Consider the following 14,278-nt stretch of genomic DNA (forward strand, 5'->3'; position numbering starts at 1 on the left):
TAATACTAATATTTTAAATGCCAACTTTGCATTGAATTGAGGGATCTTAAAACTAGCTGTAAAGGTACAGGTACAGTCTGGTACAGTCTTGCATCTTCCTTGGGGTCTGTAATATTAGAAGCACTTTAGCTCCTAATATTAAATTTCAAAACATCCACTATAATTTTTCCTTTTAAGCATTTTAATTATGGTTGAAAATTAGTCACGTTTTATTTGTTCTCATTTGATTTCTCTCATAGCTTGCCATGTAAAAGAGGACATTCACTATCCAACTGAGATAAAATTTTAACTAAGAAAAGCCTCAGCATATCCAGTTTGTCTCATGCTTCCAATCTTTCTGACTTCCTCTCCTGCTCTGTTATATTTTAATTTCATCTCCAGCCTGGTTGTATTGAGTTTGTTATTTTCACAGTGATTGAGTTAGTGAGTCTATCTCACAAATACTTACACAAAATGTATCTTTCAAATGGTTTATATTTTATTTTTGTTTTGGTTTAAGGAAAGTTGTTTAGCCTAAGGAATACACTCTCACAAAGTCCAACTTCACTGGCTCTTCTCGATATACCTTATTAGTCTTATTTGGTGGACATCAGCTGAAACTATCTCCTTAGAATTTCATGTGCTAGTCCATATATGTGAAAATGAGGTCATCAACAAATATTGGGTTAGACCCTCACAGAGTGCAAGGAAAAATGTAAGACTTGAATGTGCCATGAGCCTTAATACAGAAAATACATTTTGAACTAAGAAAGAATTATGTTTTTAAAAATGTGCCTATTGTTACATGGATGGACATGGAGATTATTATACTAAGTGAAATAAGCCAGTCAGAGAAAGACAAATACCATATGGTCTCACTCATATGTGGAATCTAATGAACAAAATAGACTGACAAAACAGAAACAGAGGCATGGAAACATGAAACAGACCGACAGCTGTCAGTGGGGAGGGGAAGGCTGGATGAAAGAAGGTGAAGGGATTAGATGAAGGACATGTATGCATAACCCATAGACACAGACAACAGTGTGGTGATGGCAGAGGCAAGGAGGGCAGGGGCTGGGTGGAGGTGGGCAAAGTTGGGGGGCAATGGGGATATCTGTAATAATGCCAACAATAAAGTTAAAAAATATTTCTCTAAAACAGTGCCTGTTATAACTTTTATAAATTTTCTTTTGAACAAAAATATAAAAGGTTTAGGTTTTATTTTTAATACTGTTTTGTTCCTAAGCATTTTGCTGTCCTTGGGCAGGCCCCATAAGACTAATTGCAAACTGACCATTCCAAATCAATGTACAAAAGTGTACTGAAATGGAATAAAAATGACTTGTTTTGACAATTTGATACTTGATTCATTGAGACTCTAGAAAGTACTGCCCTTGTGGGAAGCTGATTCCTGTGGTCTAGTATATTAATATGCATTACTATATTTAATAAGCATTTCTCTCAGAGAAAGTGTGAAACTGGATTGATTTCTGACTAAACCCCAAACAAAATCATTGACCTAATTTTTCTTCAAGTGGAGCATTTCTTACACACCCTTACACTTTCAAAAATACACTCTGAAATTTTCTCTTTTTGTAACAGTATATTGTAGCTTAGATGCCAGGGTGTTTTTTGTAACGAATATATATATATATATATATATATATATATATATATATATATATATATAGAATATAGAATGTAGAATATATATATATATATATATATATTCTACATTGTGAGACTGACACATGATTTTGGAAAAACATCAATAATAACATTTACTCCTCAGCCAACATAGGAATAAAAACTTAATTACACTTTAATTTTCAAGGTGTTCTTTGGAGTTGGATCAACTTATTAACTACTTCACTGATCACACGTCTTCCAAAGAGCTCAAAAATAAATTTAAAGGCATGGGAAATAGTTGACCCTGTGATGGGGTGCTCATTAAGCCATTGCAAACAATCTCAGGTTTTAAATGGTGGAAGAGTCAATCAAACCAGCTTCTTACGCTTTTGTCTCCTAACAAATATCAAAACACAAGTTCTGGAACCCAAATAGGCTGTGAAAGAAACCATTAAGTCTGGCAAACTCAACTAAGAATCCTTTGCAAGCAATGGCTCAGAAGATAATCACAGGTATCTAGATGCTCTCCAGGTTTCCTTGGGCTCCATTATATGGAAGAAGATTTTCTCAGTGTGCAAAAATATCAACTCATAAACTTGGCTATTGAACCCAGGAAACCTCATTTATTGCTATCCTAGATTTGGGTGAGGAAGCTTTTTCAAGCAGGCTTTTTACCCTATTGCTACTCAGATATCTCTGTCTATCTCTGTCTCTCTCAGAGAATCATCAAGTTAGGCTGAAGGTAAACATTTAACTCAAAATGCATATGATGCCTACAAAAGTATAACTAATAAACTAGGAGGAAATAGTTTTCAGTATATAATTGATACTATACTAAGCTGAAAAAGTATGTGAATGAATTTAAGGATGGACATTTTTAATGTGGAATTAAAACAAGTATATTTACATTGTAAGTACACTTACAATGTAATTAAAATTTGAAGACTTAAAGGGAAATTGCTGCTATATTTTATAGTAACACTCTTATAGCCCAATAAAAGGAATACAGTGCAGTTACATATACAAATGAAGCATTCATTGTACAGTGATTAAAATATTAAAAGACTCTAACTATATTCTTGAATCTATAGAATTCAGTATTGTCTTAAATGATTAAAATCCCTAGTTTAATACCATGAAATTAAAACATTTTGTGCAGAAGGGCATTGTTATTCAAAAATTTTATCTCCTAATTGTCTTCTAACCACAGGATCAGCACACAAAAGAAATGAATTTTAATTTCATTTTGTTGTTATTTTTGCAGAAGCATTAAGTAAAATATCAAATATATGGGCATTTTCATGAGTGACTCATAAATCAACCATCATAAATTCCAGCAAGTGTACATGAGAAGATTTATAATTTCCAGGTATCTTTGAACAAAATACAACTGGTTTGCCATACAAATTGTTACATCAAATGATACCATTGGCATAAACTATGATCTTGATATGACACACAAACCTAATTAAAAGATAAAATATTTTTGTATTATATAGTTATTGAAGTGTTTATTGTAACACATTTCATCAAAAAACATGCACCTAATATGCCAACTTGATAACAAAATGCATAATCCATGATTCAAAAGGCAGCAATTTCAAACCACTGTCTTCAGTGGACTTGATATAAACTACTCCAAGCATCAATTCAATACTGCATGCAACAGCTGGCCCTGCACTTTAAAACAAGTCATCACACTGTATACATACATAAAAGAAAGACATCTATACATGTATTATTTTAACAAAAAAACAAACCTAGAAAGAAACACAACATAAGAAAACCTTTACTACAACAGATATTTTTCCAGAAAATTCAAAAGCAAGTAAAGACACTGGAAAGTAGGGCGTCGTTACAGGAACACCTCTTGTGCATACATGAATATTTAACTTAAAGCTGTGACAGGTGTATCTAAATTAAATTGCAATGCATAAAATGTAAACTTCAACACATCCTAACTACAGGACTTTTAGCTTTGGATCTTTTTAAAACTATAAGACAGCTCTGAAAACCTTAAATACCAGCCAAAAGTGCAAAAGAGGTCCTTCAGAACATCTCCCTTTGGTGTTTTAGTCACATAGGTAACAGAATTAAATAATAAACTATGACTTAACAAGGTAGTTTAAAATTTCTGATTCTCTCTCCTCTCTCTTTGGATTTTTGTTTTGTTCCTGAAGTTACCAACAAAACTACAGGTAGTCTTTTATCTATAAATGTTCAAACTAATTCATCTCCAATTTTTTTAGATAGAATCTGAATGCATGCCATAAAAAAAAAAAACCCTACTTGGAAACAAATACTGCATTTTTTCACCTGCGGGGAATGGAAGGTGTGAAGATGCTTCTTGCAAAAATGAGACAAACTGTGAATGATGAAGTCCACCTCAGTCTTGAGGAGATTCTGTGAATGTCATGGGCAGCACAGGATCATCCTGACTCTTGTGCTGTTTACTGTAACACTTTTACGAAATATAATCTAGTTCACACCTCCAAAGGAAATCTTAATTTTACAAGTCTATTCATTCTCCTTTAATTCAAGGGGAAGTTAGTTTCCTTGAGTTACTCAGAGCAGCATCTACAAAATAATGAAGAATGATGTTAATATTCAAGTGACTTTTCAGGCCAAAAATGTTCTCTGTGCTATAATTATTAACACTGATACTAAAGTACAAGATGGAATCAGTTAATTTGGGGGAAATGTGATTCATTACAACACATAGTTGGCTTAGGAAGTATTCCAAATGTTAGCATCTTAGATTTTATCTTATTCTAATAGGCATAATTTTTAATGTTGTAAAGTGCAATGTTTCTTTGTATATCTGTTTGATACTTATCTTTTCTGCTTAGTGCTTTTTCTGCCCTGTATAAAAATGAAATTGTTATCATAAAGGGTAGGAGCTCCTTCTTTCTTTCTGCTGCATAGAATTCCATTGTGTAAATGTACCAGTTTTTTGACCCACTCACTTACTGATGGTCACTTAGGTTGCTTCTAGCACTTGGCTATTGTAAATTGTACTGCTATGATCATTGGGGTGCATATGTTCTTTTGGATTGGTATTTCAGGGTTCTTAGGGTATATTCCCAGCAGTGGAATTGCCAGGTCAAAAGGCAGTTCCATTTTTAGTTTTTTGAGGGAGAGGGAAGGGTGATAATGATGGAAAGAAGGGGAAGGCACTACACAAGGAGCATGTATGAAAGACCCGTGCACATGGACAACAGGGTGGGGACTGACTGCGGAAGCAGGTCATGGGCAAGGCAGGGAGAGCAACGGAGGAAAATTGGGACAACTGTAATAGAAAGACAATAAAAAACATTGTTAACCACTTAGCCATGAATATGTTGTTCTGTGTTTGTTTTTGATCAAGCAAAAAAGGGAAAAAAAGACTCATGGATGTGGACAACAGTGTGGTGATTGAGGGGGGTGGGGCGAGGGGGGAATAAAACGGATAAATGGTAATAGGAAAATACAGTAAGAAAATAGTAATTGCTCCTGGGGAAAAAAAGGAACTTTACGATTCTAGCTTTTTATGTTTAGGTCTATGATCCAATCCAAATTAATTTTTGTATATGGACTAGTGAGGTGAAGGGATAAAAGTTCATTTTTTCACCTTGTGGATATACAGTTGCACCAGCACCACTTTAAAAATATATATATTTTATTGGTTATGCCATTACAGTTGTCCCATTTTCCCCTCTTCACTCCCCTCCACCCTGCGACTCTCTCCCACCCCCATTTCCCCCTTTAGTTCATGTCCATGTGTCATACTTAGAAGTTCTTTGGCTTCTAAATTTCCCACACTATTCTTTTTTAATATATTTTATTGATTATGCTATTACAGTTGTACCATTTTCCCCCTTCACTCCCCTCCACCCTGTACACCCTCTCCCACCCATATCCCCCCCTTTAGTCATGTCCATGTGTCATACTTATAAGTTCTTCAGCTTCTACATTTCCCATACTATTCTTACCCTCCCCCTGTCTATTTTCAACCTACAATCTATGCTACTTATTCTCTGTACTTTTTCCCCCCTCTCTCCTCCTCCCACTCCCCTGTTGCTAACCCTCCATGTGATCTCCATTTCTGTGGTTCTGTTCCTGTTCTAGTTGTTTGCTTAGTTTCTTTTGGTTTTGCTTTAGGTGTGGTTGTTCATAATTGTGAGTTTGCTGTCCTTTTACTATACATGTTTTTTCTTTATCGTCTTTTCTTAGATAATTCCCTTTAACATTTCATAAAATAAGGGCTTGGTGATGATGAACTCCTTTAACTTGACCTTATCTGAGAAGCACTTTATCTGCCCTTCCATTCTAAATGAAAGCTTTGCTGGATAGAGTAATCTGGGATGTAGGTCTTTGTCTTTCATGACTTGGAATACTTCTTTCCAGCCCCTTCTTGCCTGTAAGGTCTCTTTTGAGAAATCAGCTGACAGTCTGATGGGAACTCCTTTGTAGGTGACTGTCCCCTTATCTCTTGCTGCTTCTAGGATTCTCTCCTTCATTTTTACCTTGGCTTATGATGTGCCTTGGTGTGTTTCTTCTTGGGTCCAACTTCTTTGGGGCTCTCTGTGCTTCCTGGATTTCCTGGAAGTCTATTTCCTTTGCCAGAATGGGGAAGTTCTCCTTTATTATTTGTTCAAGTACGTGCTCAATCTGTTGCTTTTCCTCTTCCCCTTCTGGTACACCTATAATTCGGATATTGTAACGTTTAAATATGTCCTGGAGGTTCCTAAGCTTCTCGTTTTTTTTGAATTCTTATTTCTTCATTCTTTCCTCTTTGGTTGCTTTTTCTTCCTTCTGGTCCCCTCTATTGTTTTGAGTCCCAGTTTCCTTCCCATCACTATTGGTTCTCCGTGCATCTTCCTTCATCTCTTTTATGGTAACCTGCATTTTTTAATGTAATTTGTGCCCAAAATCAACCAATTCTGTGAGCTTCCTGATCACCAGTGTTTTGAACTGTGCATCTGATAGATTGGCTATCTCTTCGTCATTCAAAAGAATGAGCCCTGGGGCATTGATCTGTTTCTCTGTTTGAGACATCTCTCTCTCTCTCTCTCTCTCTCTCTCTCTCTCTTCGGTCTGGTCGCTCCTGTTACAGTGAGGGGCAGACCCTTAGGTGTTCACCGAGGCTGGGCACCCCAGTCACTAGATTATGACGTTGTATGTGGGGGCGGGGGCGGGAGGGAACAATGGCGGTAGCTCCATTCTCCTGAGACCTCAGTCCCTTCCCTGGGATCCTGGGTTGCGCACTCTGCCCTGGTCCACAATCACCACCTCACTGGGTCCGCCAGCTGCCACTTGCGTACTCAGGGTCCACCCACTGCAATCTTGCGTGCCCCGGATGCCTTATGCACCCAGTTCTCCCAGTTCTCTCAGTTCTCTGCGTGCTGCGACCGCCGCCCAGCTGCTCCTCCCCGCCCCTCCTACCAGTCTGGATAAACGGGTCCACTTCAACTTCTTGGCTGTCCGACTTCCATTCAGATAAATTTTCTGTCAGTTCTGGGTGTTATTCTGCCTCTAAATTGTTGTTCTAATCTTGGTTGTGCCTGGAGGTATGGCGAGTCAACCTATGCCTCCATCTTTCCGGAAGTCTATCTCCCATACGATTCTTACCCTCCCCCTGTCGATTTTCTACCTACTAGCTACGCTACTTATTCTCTATACCTTTTCCCTCTCTCCCCCTCCCACTTCCCTGTTGATAGCCCTCCATGTGATCTCCATTTCTGTGGTTCTGTTCCTGTTCTAGTTGTTTGCTTAGTTTTCATTTTTGTTTTTAAGTGTGGTTGTTAATAATTGTGAGTTTGTTGTCATTTTACTGTTCATATTTTTGATCTTCTTTTTCTTAGATAAGTCCCTTTAACATTTCATAAAATAAGGGCTTGGTAATGATGAACTCCTTTAACTTGACCTTATCTGGGAAGCACTTTATCTGCCCTTCCATTATGAATGAAAGCTTTGCTGGATACAGCAATCTTGGATGTAGGTCCTTGCCTTTCACGACTTGGAATACTTCTTTCCAGCCCCTTCTTGCCTGTAAGGTCTCTTTTGAGAAATCAGCTGACAGTCTGATGGGAACTCCTTTGTAGGTAACTGTCTCCTTTTATCTTGCTGCTTTTAAGATCCTCTCATCTTTAATCTTGGGTAATGTAATTATGATGTGCCTTGCTGTGTTCCTCCTTGGGTTCAACTTCTTTGGGACTCTCTGAGCTTCCTGGACTTCCTAGAAGTCTATTTTCTTAGCCAGAATTGGGAAGTTCTCCTTTATTATTTCTTCAAATAACTTTTCCACTTGTTGCTCTTCCTCTTCTCCTTCTGGTACCCCTATAATTCAGATGTTGGAATGTTTAAAGCTGTCCTGGAGGTTCCTAAGCCGCCTATCCTCATTTTTTTTGAATTCTTGTTTCTTCATTCTTTTCTGATTGATGTTTCTTTCTTCCTTCTGGTCTACTCCATTGATTTGAGTCCCAGTATCCTTCCCATCACTATTGGTTCCTTGTACATTTTCCTTTATTTCACTTAGCATAGCCTTCATTTTTTCATCTAATTTGTGACCAAATTCAACCAATTCTGTGAGCATCTTGACTACCAGTGTTTTGACCTGTGCATCTGATAGGCTGGCTACCTCTTCAACCCTTAGTTGCATTTTTTCTGGAGCTTTGATCTGTTCTTTCACTTGGGCCTTTTGTCTTTGACGCGCCTGTTATGTAGTGAGGGGTGGAGCCTTAGGTGTTCACAGGGCGGGTCGGGGGGGCAACCCAGTTGCTGGGTTGTGATGCTGTATATGGGACAGGAGTCTGAGAGGAAATAATGGCACTTGCTCCACTCTCTGCCAGATTTCTGTCACTTCCCCCACTTCCCACAAGCAAATTGGGCCCTTCTGGTGCTGAATCCCATGTGGGTGGGCTTGTGTACACTCTAGGACCCTGTGGTTCTCTCCAACAAACTCTCCTGTGAGGCTGGGAGTTTCTTCTGGCACCTCAACCCCCACAGGTGTTTTCAATTGGTGTTTTGAGGCTTTATTCCCCTGTGCTGGGACCCTGGGTTGCATGGTCTATCTCACTCCCCAGTTTTGCCCGGTTAACTGTGTGTGAATGTGGGTCCACTCGCTGCCATGCACACCAAGCCATGCTCCACAAACTACCGCCTCGCTAGGCCTGCCAGCCACCACCCTGCGCACCCGGGTTCTGCCAGCTGCCACTTTGCTGCGAGTCCTCTCCGCCCCAGTTGCCCAACTCCACCCCTCCTACCAGTCTGGATGAATGTCTCTTCTTCAACTCCTTGGTTGTAGGACTTCCATACACTTCAATTTTCCACTGGTACTGGCTGTTGTTTTTAAATTGTTGTCATCCTTCTTTTGGTTGTGGGAGGAGGCAGTGTGTCTACCTACGCCTCCATCTTTGCCAGAAGTCCCGCACCAGCATCATTTGATAAAACAATATTCCTTTCTCCATTCAGTTGACTTGACACTTTGACTGAACATTAATTGGTTATGTGTATGTGGGTCTACTTCTGAGCTGTTTTTCTATACCACACTCTATTTACTGTAGCCTTATAGCACAGGCGTCAAACTCATTTTCACCAAGGGCCACATCAGCCTTGTGGTTGCCTTCAAAGGGCCGAATGTAGAGCTCCTTGCCCCTAGTTAGGTAGTCGTTACATTTATACAGTCCTAAAATTACATTTGGCCCCTAATTTTATTAGGCCGTAGTATACAAAATCATTATACAAAATAAATTGTAATTCTGTATCTTAGCAACAGAGAATTTAAAATGAAGTTTATGAAACAACACCATTTACATTGGTAATATAAAACAGATAATAAATAGAAATCGATCTAACAATAGATGTCTGAGGCTTCCATACTGACAAGCATGAGTCATTGCTGAGATATATTTAAAATGACCTAAGAAAGGGAGGAATATATATCATGTTCAAGAATTGGAAATATCAGTGTTAAGAAGTCCATGTCCCCAAATTGACCTGTAGAGTTAATGCAACCAAAATTTTAGCAGGTTCATTGCAGGGGATGGGGGAGTAAAGACAAGTTGATTCTAAACTGTATGCAGAAAGGCAAAGAATTACTTTGCTTTTACTTATTACTTCTAGTATTGTCTATTTGTGTATAGATTCCTAATGGTTTTGTACATAGACATGATCTCCTAAGCACAAGTGTTGCATCTTCTTTTATAATCTTTTTGTTTATCTCTTTATTTTGAGTAATGGCACTGGCTAGGATTTCCAGTAAAAATGTTGAATAGAAATGGTGAGAATAAATATCCTTGCCTTGTTCCCAATCTTAGGGGGAAAACTTTCAATATTTCACCATTAGGTATGATGTTAGCTGTATTTTTTTCACAATAGTGCATTATCAGATTGATAATGCCCTTTATTTATAGTTTGGTGAGAGTTTTTATTGTGAATGAGTAGAGTTTTGTCAAGTACTTTTCTGCATCTATTGAAAAGATTACAAAAATTTCCCCTTAATTATGTTAATATGGGGAATTACACTGAATTTTAAGTGTGTGATACAAGTATTTAAAGTTATCCATTTCCCACCCTCTTTGGCTGCATCTGCAAATTTTGATATATTGCATTTTTATCAAACTTGAAAAAATTCTACTTTCTCTTGTGCTTTTTCTTCTTTGCTCCACAAGTTGTTTAGATTTGTGGCATTTAATGTCCAAATATTTATGGATTATTGATTTCTAATATAATACCATTGAGATTTTATATGATTCCAATCTTCTGAAATTTATTGAGACTTACTTTATGACCTAGCATATATTGTATCTTGGTGAATGTTTTACATATACTTAAAAGTAATGGTGTATTCTGCAGTTGTTGGGTTTTTAAATGAATGTTACCTAATTCAGATTGATGGTATATCAGATTCTTCTGATTACTAATTATCTACACTTGATCTTAGCCAAAAGGCCGAGAAGCGATTGATTACTAATTATCTAAATAATTCCATAATTCAATAATTATCTAAATAATTCAACAATTAGTGCAGAAAACATCTGAAAGGTGACTCAGGTTTGGAGTACCCAAAAAACAACCAAACAAGAAGTGACTCTATTTGTGGGGTTCCCATGTAACCTAATATTTACATTGAGCTCTATCATCCTTTTATTTTATTTTATGCCATTAAATGAAATTTGGAACCAAATAAGTTACTCCTGCTCTATTAGATTTATCTAAACACAATGTACCATTACCTGGAATTTAGATACAAGTCCAAATTAGAAATACATACATATAGAAATAATAATCTTGTTCACAAACAAGTCTGGTTTCTCTTTTGTGCTGCCTTTTCATAGATAGCTCAGTATCAGGGAGAAAATTTACAAAAATATGGGCCTGTATGCAGCAATTTTATGTATGAAGGTTTGAATTAATAGAATAGAACACTAGGTTAGTTCTCATTGCTGCATACTACCTTCACACATTAAATCTTGGGCACAGACTCAGAGAAGTATGTGTGTGCAGCAGAAACCTACCATAAGAAAAGGGCATGTTCTATGCACTAAGTAAAAACACACTAGTAAAGCATTCTTGGGTAGTAAAGCTGGTACCTTAAAAGTATCTTATCAGTATTTAGTTCTGAAGGATCTCTTATAAGACACCACATGATCATGGTATCTTCTCTGCCAGGTCAAGTGAAGGAACATGTATAAAGGACCCAAGGACAAAGACAACAAGGGGGAAAGATTAGATGTGAGAGGTGAGGGTGGGTGGGACAGGGGAGAGTAACAGGGAAGAAATGGGGACAACTGTAATTATACAACAATAAAAATATAAAAATAAAAATAAAGACACCATAGTATCTGAAACTCTTTCAAACCTATCAACCTTGTAGGGAAAAGTTTAACATGTTTATTAAATCCTAGCTAATGTAATATGTTTGCAGCTTTATTTCTAAGTGCAAAGAGGTTGTTACCCTATGCAAATTTTATACTTGGTAAAGCTTGAAAACTTTTAACCTTTAAACAAATAGTATACAGTCTGTTCATATTATACCTGTAACTCTGGCATTCCGAAACCTATAGTCACCGATTAAAATCTGCAAACTGTTCCCTGGAATCAGGCATTTTTTTCTTCTGCTTAGATTTTTCACCAACCTAAATAATAAATTAATTAGTAGCCAACAATGATGATATAAGCTAATAAAAAACAAAGACATTGCATTACAGCTCAAATTTTCACAAAGCTATTGCATGTATTCAAAGACACTGTTCTTAAGTCTTTTGAGTAACCTACAAAGGATTGAGGTTTCCAGCAAAAATGGTTATTATTTTAATGACACATCATTCATTTTCACCCTTGTGTGACCCACCTTTAGGGTCAGAGTACATGGTCAATATAGAATTTCAGTAAAGTTATTGAGACAATGAAATAATAATTTCATATAAAATTTCCAAAATTTGTGGAAGCTTCATTTAGTCCCCTTCCAAACAATATTCCTTCCTGCTTTGGGTTCTCTAAAATTAAACAGTACATTTGGCAGAACCATCTTTGCAATTGGTGCTACATGAAGTCAAATGCATAAGGATAGGATAAGACCAAAAAAAGTCAATTATTTGAATTGATAAAGGGAAGTGTGACTATGTTGTACAGGAGCAAGGCATGGTCCCTGGCACACAGTAGGCATTCATTAAAGATGTGATGAATTAATGAATGGCTTAAATTACCATGTATAATGCAATCTGTAGCCATTACAAAGCCAGATGTATCAGCTGGAATGTTTGAGCCAAAGGCAAACCACAAAAGAGCATGCAGACTCACAGCATTTCATTCTTTCAAAGCATTGTTCACTCACCAAAGGTTAACATTCCTTTCAGTGAGCTATAAAGGCATGGCTGAAGCAATGAAAATGAAACACTGATAAGAAATATGATATTTCTGCTTCTTGAGACTGTATAACAAAGATACAAGTAAAGCAGAATATTTGATTAGATATCCATGTGCCCCAGGCAGAGGTCATCACAGGCATGGAGAACACACCTACCATTGACCCTCAACATCCTCATGGAGAAGCTGAATGACATCTCCATTTCTAATCAGGAGGTCTTCTGAGCCTCTATTCCTGCAATCTGCTAGGGCTTTATATTTGTCTGGAGGCTGTAAGGTTGTTTTGAAAAATTACATTATAAACTTGATTGCAAAACTACTTGCACAACTGCATGCTCTCTGACAAAGAACTCATGTGGTACTTCAATGGCAAATGTGGTAGCTGCAGCAGCTTTGCAGGAACAAACATGAAGCAGTTTGTGATGGGGAAAAAAGCAGAACATGTGTTTATTTAACCTGAAGAACTTGCTTTAATTTGCAAAAATAGAATTACACCATGAACTACACAGAAAATAACAGAGCTACACAGAACTAATTTTAAGTTACATAAATCATAAGCATAACTCCAGAAAAAACAAACATAATTTTTAAATACTATTATTTGTAATCTACTCTCATGAAAAATTTATCTTGGCACATACAAAATGCAATGGCTCTAAACAAAGATTTACTAATGCCCTCAAAGGATTTCTGGTCTTTATACTGTTTGGCACAGGTAAAAATAATGGACACAAAAGCTCTGGATCCAACAAAAGCAGGTTAAATGTTGTACTTTACTTGGCTCTAACCTTTTGCAGCTATAATTTTAACTTAATTCATTAATAAGCTAAAAAATACAAGGCACACCAATTGCATTTAATTACAAAGTAGATGGAGAAGAAATAATAAATCTCATGTCCAAAAGTAGTTGGAGATGTTTCCAGCACAATATCTAACACATTGAATACATAATTTCAAAAAGTAACAGTACCATAATTAAATTTGTTAATGAAAGAAGAGAAATAATTATGTGATGTCGATTCTTTACATATCCAAAAGAATTAACCTAAAAACAATATCCATGTCACTTGCGCTGAATGTCTTTTGAGCAGTACTTTTTATCAAATGGTCTGAGGAGCAGGTAGGAAAGAGCTATTTTCCATTTAACATAGTGGCTTCGTCATAATGGGAGAGTCATCCCCGACAGTCTCTAGGAGGTAAGCAGCACCTATTATTTCTGACTTTTGATTTGATAAAGCAGGGCTAAAAGAGCAGCTCATTGGAGCCCATTTTGCTTATGGGAATGTCTTTCTTTTTTGTTTGCATTTAATCATAGGTGTTTTGTTTTTTGTTTTTGGGGGGGGGTGGGTTTTGGTATGTGTTCCTTAGTAACACACCTTGGGGAACTATTGGGAGAATAGAAGAAAACTAATAGGTGTTTCTACATTCCCATCCCCTATGATTAAATCACTAATCAGTTTTGCATATTTCTGTTATTTTCTGACACCACAGCTGGACAAATGCTTACTGAAGATTTGTCAGTTCTTGACAATCCCCTCATAGAGCACCTACAGCAAACATTTAAACCCCAAATGCCTTCCCCTGGTTTTTCACTCACATCTGAACAACTACCATCCTCAGACATGATTAGTCTAAAAAATGAAAGTTCTTTTTATTATTAGTCTAAACCAGTGGTTCTCAGTTTAGGAGGCAGAGCTTTGGGGGTTCCCGACACCTTTCCAAGGGTCTGCAAGAAGGTCAACCTCTATGAAGACATTATTTGCTTTTTCACTCTTATCCTCTCATAAGTATACAGTGGAGTTTTCTAGGGGCTACCTGA

At 37.1% G+C, this 14,278-nt stretch overlaps 2 protein-coding genes across 2 annotated transcripts in view; one reads left to right on the top strand and one right to left on the bottom strand.

Annotated features, from left to right (window-relative positions):
• Positions 1-9,506, top strand: part of F9 (coagulation factor IX) — a 49,414-nt gene extending 39,908 nt beyond the window's left edge. Inside the window, exon 9 of the mRNA XM_028522953.2 lies at positions 9,496-9,506. The gene's annotated coding sequence lies outside the window, so the exon portion shown is untranslated. The remainder of the gene's footprint in view (positions 1-9,495) is intronic.
• The window catches only part of MCF2 (MCF.2 cell line derived transforming sequence), a 68,155-nt gene continuing 56,337 nt past the window's right edge, over positions 2,461-14,278 (bottom strand). Inside the window, exons 25-27 of the mRNA XM_036016434.1 lie at positions 12,617-12,729; positions 11,629-11,729; positions 2,461-4,188 (exon numbers count right to left, since the gene is read on the bottom strand). Coding sequence (XP_035872327.1) covers positions 4,148-4,188; positions 11,629-11,729; positions 12,617-12,729 — 255 coding nt within the window. The 3' untranslated portion in view covers positions 2,461-4,147. The remainder of the gene's footprint in view (positions 4,189-11,628; positions 11,730-12,616; positions 12,730-14,278) is intronic.

Source organism: Phyllostomus discolor, chromosome X, assembly GCF_004126475.2.
Source record: "Phyllostomus discolor isolate MPI-MPIP mPhyDis1 chromosome X, mPhyDis1.pri.v3, whole genome shotgun sequence".
Taxonomy (NCBI): domain Eukaryota; kingdom Metazoa; phylum Chordata; class Mammalia; order Chiroptera; family Phyllostomidae; genus Phyllostomus; species Phyllostomus discolor.